The sequence below is a fragment of the Antrostomus carolinensis genome, unplaced genomic scaffold (assembly GCF_000700745.2).
Source record: "Antrostomus carolinensis isolate BGI_N321 unplaced genomic scaffold, ASM70074v2 scaffold49304, whole genome shotgun sequence".
Taxonomy (NCBI): domain Eukaryota; kingdom Metazoa; phylum Chordata; class Aves; order Caprimulgiformes; family Caprimulgidae; genus Antrostomus; species Antrostomus carolinensis.
In genome coordinates this window covers 25,482-33,498 of record NW_010313748.1, presented here as the reverse complement: position 1 = coordinate 33,498, position 8,017 = coordinate 25,482, and the positions used below count along the sequence as shown (strand labels likewise).

Sequence of the window (8,017 nt, the reverse complement as noted above, 5' to 3'; positions counted from 1 at the left end):
GCGGTTCCTTCCCGCTGAGCGCCCGCGCGGGTGCCGCGGGGTTAATTTTTCCTCAAAAAGCACGAAGCCGCGTTCTGTACAGTGATGACATCGGGTCCTGCCGGCTGTTGGCAGCGGGCAGCTGCGCCGCGTTTCCTGTGCATGGCGTTGCGCTGAGCTGTGATGTCAGGAGGGCTCAGGAGGAAGCGGCTCTGCCGTAGCCCCGTGAGCGAGTGGGAGGAGAAGCGATGAACAGCCCCGGCGTCACCGTGTGTGGTACTTAGGCCTTTGGTTCTGTCTTTCAGAAAATGGCAGTGAATGTGTATTCTACTTCAGTGACTAGTGATAACCTGAGTCGACATGACATGCTCGCCTGGATCAATGAGTCCCTGCAGCTCACGCTGACCAAGATTGAACAGTTGTGTTCAGGTAAGAGGGCTCCAAATTCAGGCTGCACCCTCGTTCTGTAGAAATACAGCTGTGCTGTGTGAACTGTCTGTGCTGGCCTTCTGTAGCCGTGCAGCTGGCTTAATTCCTAATGAATTCCTTAATTCCTGGGATGAACAGATTCATGGTCAACGTTATAATCTGGTTGTGGTTGGAGTTTTATTGAAATGGTTGTTAATAACGTAAGGGTAATGAAAAGGCACGTTCTCTGAGTCACTGCAGCTGAGCTGCTGTAAGAAGGAGTGGGGGTTATCTGCAGAAAAGGCTCTTAGGAAAGGGTGCTTTCCAAGGAGGATTTCAGCATTTAGTCCTGGCTTATCGAGTAAGTCTTACAGGTGTAGTAACTAGTGTAAACAAATGCAGTGTCTCATGGAAGACAACTACTAGGAGATGTGGGAGGCTGGGCAGAAGGAGCGGTGTGAGGAGGTGTGATAGCTGCATACTGGCGGCTCTGGGTTCACCCTCAGGGCTTTCCAGCTCCACATGGTAAAGGAGCACGTCGGTCTGTGTCACCCCGGCTTACGCTGGCGTGAGCTGACTTCAGCAGAGCTGAACCTCAGATGGAGGTGTAGGCAGAAAAGGGGAAGTGATTGTGGTGCAGAAATGGAGTCAAGTGTCATCGAGGGAGGAGTGTGTGTGTGTGTGTGTGTGTGTGTGTGTGTGTGGGGGGGGGAGGAGGCCTGTAGAAATGAATGAAAAATAATAGTCTGTGGAGTAAGAGCTGAAAAAACCCCACAGCTAAAAATGCAGCCTAGGTAAGAGACGGTGATTTGGATAACTGCAGCGAAAGGTGAAAGGGACTTGGTGAAAAGTGGACGTGCAGCTCGTAGTACAATGAATTTGAGATAAGGTGTTGCTCACAGAATGAGAGATGTGAAAACTGGGGATGGAATAAATGAAGGAATAAATTTTTACAAAGTTTGGAACTGTCAGTGCAGCCTGTGGAAGAGACATTCACGGAGATTGCAGAGAAGTAGGGGACTTGCAGTAGATATCTGAGTCGTATCTGTAGTGGCTTTTGTCTAGTGAGATGATGGAGAAGAACTGTGAGGATGAAGGAGCTAAAGATCTAGAGCTGCAGAAGTCAGGGACATGAGAAGCATTGTCCCCTTTCAGACAGGCAGGTTAAAATCCTGCCATATGCAGCGTTGATTTATAGGGCTGAGAAGTTTTTCTTAGAATTGGTGTGAGCCTTGAACGCTGCGAGAGCTCTGTCTTGAGAAGTGAGGATAATTAATACTGGCTGTGCAGAATTTCAGCTCCCCTGTTCTCAGGAGGAGGCTGAGTGCTGTTGATGTGGTATGTGCCAAGTAACTCCCTTCCCTGTGTCTGCAGAAATGCTTCATGCCTCTGCAGGTGTGGAAGTGGCTCTCACTGCCTGTCATAGTCATGTGAAGACGGGAGTTTCCAAGCTTGCTGTGCTACCTGTGGCAGGGGCAGTTGTGACAGCAGCAGTGTGAGGCTGCAGAAATGCAAAAAGAACCTTTGGCTTGTGCTGTGATCTCTTTTTTTAATCGTGCCTATTGCTCAGACTGCCAATAGCTCACAAAGCCCTGATTTCTGTGAGTCATCTGTTTTTGAGCTGGGCACTGGAGTTCTTCAGCAAATGAACTGAAAGGCAGTGGAGATCAGACAGCAAGGTGGTTTTTTTGTTTTGTGTTGTTTTTTTTGTGTATTTGCATTAGTGGATGGGCAGCAATCTTCCAGTAACAGGTGAAAGTGGGAGCCCTAAAGACCTGCAAAATATCTTGACTGAAAGTGAACAATATAGGACTTTGTTGCCTGTGGTTGAGATGAATAGACTCCTTTAGGGCAACACGTGATGTGTTACTTCTCAGCCTCTAGGTATCTCACAAAAGCTTGTCATGTAGCTGGTTGATGTTCTGGGTTCAGGTTCCCATTGCTCCCCACTGATATTGGTGGGGGAATAATGCTCAGAATATTGTATTTTCATTGGCACACAGTTGCATATCCTCACTGCAGAGTGAGGATAGAGTTTGAAAATATATAATTTTTTAAATGGGTGTGTATTTTCTACAGAGCTGTTTTTTGGAGGTGGTGTCTGCTCTTTGTGGCTGAACTGAATCCCTCTTTTGCCCTCATTACAGTAAGAGCTGAATTGAAGGTCATGAAGGATTTAAAATTAATAGAAAGAAACACTGCCTCATTTCAGCTCATTGCTTAAGGCTTGATTTAAATATAATCCAGCTAAATTTGGCCTCTGACCTTTGAGGGCATCTTGAATTGTGTGTAGATTCTGTTTGTAGTAAGTAAATGTATCACTTTTTAAATAATTATGAAATATGACTTAGTTATTTTTCTGGTGTAGTTCTGTTGGTGTTGTAAGAGTGGCTCACGTGCCTGTTGCACACCTGAAACAGTTCAGATCTGTAATGCTATCCATGAAGAGAGGAAGGTCGCATGACTCACTGGATTCCTGGTTTTTCCTTTGGAATTGTGGAGGGAGGATTGCTCTCGTTCACGAGCTCAAGTAATGAGACCAAAAGTGTGGTTCTGCAGCTCTCTTGCTTAAGCTTATTTATGGCCACGCTGCCCCAAAGCAGGGGACTGAAGGCTCCTGTTTTCTCGCTGTTGTTGCCTTTCGGGGGTCGTGCAGCTGAGGGGTCACTCACATCAGTTGCTGAAGGTCTCTCACGCAGGCTGGCGAGCGGGCTTGGTTCATCCTTGGATTTGTGTTCTTTTTCTTTTGGCAGGTGCTGCATACTGTCAGTTTATGGACATGCTCTTCCCAGGTTCTGTAGCCCTCAAGAAAGTGAAGTTTCAAGCAAAATTGGAACATGAGTATATTCAGAACTTCAAGGTTCTACAAGCGGGTTTTAAACGAATGGGTGTTGACAAAGTAAGCTGGGTTGTAACTGATTCTCTGTGCTCTTAATATCCAAGTAGATGGAATGTGCTTTCAGATTTAGGGCTGAAAAAATCTGGGAACAGAGTTTGCTTTTGGTTTGTATGTGTTGAAACTTTTGATTTTGGTTGGCTTTGGGGTCTTCACTTGATTTAGGACAATATCTGCTCTACTCCAGCTAACGTTAGGTTTCCAGCTCTTAATGAGGAGGTGAATTTTTCCATTTTAATTCTGTGCAACACTAATATTGACATTTCTGTGGGATAAGGTTTCAAATTCCTCTTTACAAGCATATGTCATTTTAAGCTAGTGAAAATGAGATCTGAGAAATAAATATTTTTCAGATGGAATGATAGTTACATGTAGGGAAGGGTGATTTACTGAGGTAATAGTTCCTGACAGCATGTTGGGTATGAGGCAGAACATTTTGGTGTTAATGTTTTTTCCTGTCTTTAAGACCTCCCCTGCCAGGTCATTGACTCTCAGCTCGTGGCCTACAGACAGGACTTCACAATCTGCTGCATCTTTTTATTAATCTTCACTGATAGTCCTCATTCCAGAGCCACTGTAATTGTAATCCACTAAAAAGGTGATGTTTAGATCTCGTAGCAGTTCTGTGTGTGAGCAGGCTGTGAAATTGCTCAGCAGTGAAACCTCGCGCTGGATGGAACCAGCTGCACATTTTCAGAGCAAAGTTTTGTGTTGAAACTTGGTGTAGCAGAAACCTCGCTGCAGAATTATTTAAAATTGTTTGGACTCTCCCAGTGAAAGCATGATTTGTTTTGAATTCCCATTTTTAGCAAGAATCCTAGCATCTGACATACAGATATGTTCAAGGAGGATTTTCTCTAGACTGGACAAAGAATTACGTATCTTCTGAGCACACTAATTTAAAAACTATATAGAAAAAGAGAGGTTCTTTACCCTTAATGTGATTTTGCCTTTTTTTTTTCCCCTCCCTTCCAGATAATTCCTGTGGACAAACTAGTGAAAGGAAAATTTCAGGACAACTTTGAATTTGTTCAGTGGTTCAAAAAATTTTTTGACGCGAACTATGACGGGAAGGAGTATGATCCTGTTGCTGCTCGACAAGGCCAAGAGACAGTAGCACCAAACCTTGTTGCTCCAGTTATGAACAAACCCAAGAAATCTCTCAGTTCTAGTGGTGCAGGTAGAGAAAACAGTTGAAAGATTATCTAGATCATTGAAAACTCTGGGGAAAGTAGGGCTGGGTTGCTATTTAAATCAGTGTATGAAATGATAGTAGTTTGCATCCTGTTCAGAGGTGCTAGGCTTCACACAGAGTCATCCTGTAGTACCCAGTTGTCTGGAAGCTACAGAAGGAACAATCTTCTCTAAAAGAGAAAATGGCAAAGGTTGGTGCCAACACATGCCAAAAAAAAAAAAGGGATGTGTCACATGGAGTCAAGAAGAAGGAAGGAACGTTATCTCCAGACTCTGAAATGCCTAAGCATGTTTGGAAGGGGGATAGTACCTTTACAGGAGGAAGCGAGATGTTCTGAGGGGAACTAACACTGAATTAATCTTGCAGCCCCACAGAGGCCCATTGTTTCACAGAGGACTGCAGCAACTCCAAAAGCTGGTACTGGAATGGTCAAAAAGGCTGCGGGAGACGACGAATCAGCAGGATTGATTGAGCAGGTGTGTTGCCCACGATGGCCCCACGTGCTGACCTGAGCTTCACAGATTGATGTGTGGATATATATATTTTTTTTTATAGCATGAAATGACTGGGTCAGGCAGATGGAAGAAAATGATCTGAGTCTAGGTCATTTAAAATCACTTAATTAGAAGCCTTCATTATAATGGTCTTGCTCTTCTGATGGGAGTGAAACCCCTTCTGCAGTCCATGAGAACCCAGACATTTAAACCCAGTATGTGCCATATCACACATAGCATTGGTTGTAAGGATTTCCACAGCTGTGTTGCTGCTCTTGCAGCATTCCAACTGAGCTATGAGCAGCTGCTCCTTCACTGAAACGCTGAATGTAATACAGCTAAAACTGCCATCAGTGTGAGACTTGTCTTGAGAATGTGTCAGTACAGAACTGCAGGCAGTTAGTGTGTTACCTGTTTGATAAAGACTTCAGAATTTCCAAGTGAGGTTGCACGTGTCAGATGGGGTGTTTGTTGTGGCAATAATATTACAGTTTGAGAAATAGACCTGTTCCTCCTCTCACACTCCCCCTCCCTCCCACCCTGGTTATTTCTGAAGTGCTTTGCATATTAACACCCCTCTGAGAATTTTGGGGACACTGCCTTTAGAACTGAGTACTACTGAATTCTCTCTTCAGTGGCTAAATTATTACTGATGCCCTTTGGCAGATCAATGTACTGAAACTTACTGTTGAAGATCTGGAGAAGGAGAGAGACTTCTACTTTGGCAAATTGAGGAACATTGAATTGATCTGCCAGGAGAATGAAGGGGAGAATGATCCAGTGTTGCAGAGGATTGTGGAAATTCTTTATGCCACAGATGTAAGTAATCTGGTATAAATTGTATTGCACAGTTCCTCCCTCCCCTTGTTATTGGAAGCTGGTTTGCTTTCCAGGGCTCCCTCTATTTCTACTTGTGGTTTTTTTTTTCCCTTTAGGTTTATGGCCTAGCTTTTTCCTGTAATAAAGGAACAGATAACATAATTATAGTCAGGCAGCAAACAAGGTTAGCCTTTCATGAACAGTATGTAACAGATAGATCAAAGATGAAAATAACTCTCTGGTAGTATATCTTGACACTGTAAATGGTGACTTAAGAGTATCTCTCGTAAGTAAAAGGAAATTTAAAAAAAAGAGAACATACAGAGTAGCCAGGAACTGGTTTGACATCAGATTTTCATTAAAGCTCTTGTTTTCATTCCCCTTCAGGAAGGCTTTGTGATACCTGACGAAGGAGCACCGCAGGAGGAACAAGAAGAGTATTAACAGACCACATACTGTACCAGCAGAGCAGCAACATCAGAATTCTTTGCCCCAGATCATGTGCTTAACTGTAAAATACTCCACTTTATTCTTAGAGGACTCACTGGTTTCTTTTCATAAGCAAAAAAAGTACCTCTTCTTAAAGTGCACTTTGCGGAAGTTTCACTTTTATAGTGGGTTTGAGTTAGGAGCTCTTTCTCACTTCGTAGCAGAGCAGTATTCACATCTAGGTGGTATATTTAGGGAGCAAGAGGCTGAATATTTGGAACTTGTTGCAGAATGGTTTGCTGGTAAAACACTGGTTTGTAGGAAGACTTTTTTTGTATCTAAGGTGGTGTGTAGTAGAGAAATTAAAGACTCTGACTCACAGAAAGATTGAGTTAATGTGAAATTGCAGCACAGAAATTATAATAAATGCCTTAAGAGTATTTAAAATATGCTTCCATATGCCAAATTGAAGTAATGTGACAGGAGATTTTATGTGCTTCATATTGGGGTAGACGGTTGTTTAACTCCATTCACTGCTGTCCGAGAGGCCTTGCGTGGCAATCTCACTTTGTCAGCAAGTGCTCAAAAGGGGCTATTAAAACAAAACTCCATTCCTATGTAAAGCTGCTTACTAAGTGATTAGTTCTCGATGAAATAGGCCTTAACGTTGCCTGTCACAAGATTAGAGGGAGTATGAACAGCTGAGACACATAAATTACCTTGAAGAGTGCTAAAGCCTTTTTCTATGGCATTGTGGCTAATGACTTTGCCAAAATGTACTGTGTTTTCTGTAAAAGTAAAAAAAAAACCCAACAAAAAAACAAATAAAAAAATGGAACATCATAAAAAGCAAAGGGCATCCAGTCTTACTGCCTAAAATGTTCTTCAGAAGTAATTTTCTTTCCTGGCTCTTGTTTCTATTTGTCCTGTTTCTTTGTATTTTTGTTGGTATACTTTTTGGTCTCTCACTTGTTCTTTTCCCTTTCCCATGCCAAGGAATGCTGATCCAATCCAATAGTTGCAACAGGACTTGCACTGTGCAACTATCTTAGAATGAAAGTGAATTGAGCACATGAGGATGATGATTTTTCTCTTTTTTCTTTTCTTTTTTTTTTTTTCCTTTCAAACCAGGGCATATCTAATAATAATATTGCCAGTTCAGTAGTCTTCTGGGGTAAAAACTAAAAGATGCTGGCTAACAGAGCTAATGTTATTGCAGAAAATACAGTACTGAGACTAACTTAAATATTAATATTTAAAGTACTTTCCTTAACTGTCCTTTTTTGCTCTCATGCACCTCATTACTGTTGTGTTCGGCAAGATCCTGCAAGACTTCTGATCCCCTTCACTACTGAGATTGATCAGTCCTGTTGTGCTTGTATTCATTTGTTTCTGGTGGTAGCTTGTCCTAAAATGTGTGTAGGAGAGCATTTTATGGTAATTGTTGTGTAGTGCATGAATCTTTGTGAAATTCAGAGAAAAACCCAAATTCAGTGAATGCCAAAAATGCAAGTATCTAGCCATTGTCTAAAATTGCAGTGGTGCTATTTCTCTTGTGGCCTTCCAGATTTTTGTTGCCCTAAAACTCCATTTTACTGAGAAACCATATTTGACTTGGATTTTTCTTGACAGGGTTTTTCTATTTTAAGCAGTTTCTAAATAAAGTTCTGCATTTCAAGAGTGTCACGTCTGCTGGAGTCTCATGCTTTCAGATACGATTAGGCAAAGCTAAAGTTTGTGATAGTTTGTTTTCATGATGAAGCTTTTGCAGGACCTGGAATATCAGCTTTCATTCTC

At 42.3% G+C, this 8,017-nt stretch overlaps 1 protein-coding gene across 2 annotated transcripts; it reads left to right on the top strand.

Annotated features, from left to right (window-relative positions):
• The first annotated feature begins 287 nt into the window (after window positions 1–287).
• MAPRE1 (microtubule associated protein RP/EB family member 1) lies at window positions 288–6,357 on the top strand. Of its 2 annotated transcripts, none has more exons than XM_010167423.1 (6): window positions 288–408; window positions 3,141–3,286; window positions 4,259–4,448; window positions 4,845–4,954; window positions 5,639–5,791; window positions 6,179–6,357. In XM_010167423.1, the coding sequence occupies exons 1-6, from the start codon at window positions 288–290 to the stop codon at window positions 6,233–6,235; spliced, it is 777 nt and encodes a 258-aa protein (XP_010165725.1). In that variant the 3' UTR covers window positions 6,236–6,357. The 2 variants fall into 2 exon arrangements, with proteins under 2 accessions (XP_010165725.1, XP_010165724.1); XM_010167422.2 differs by having other exon boundaries at window positions 4,259–4,463.
• Window positions 6,358–8,017: the final 1,660 nt, after the last annotated feature.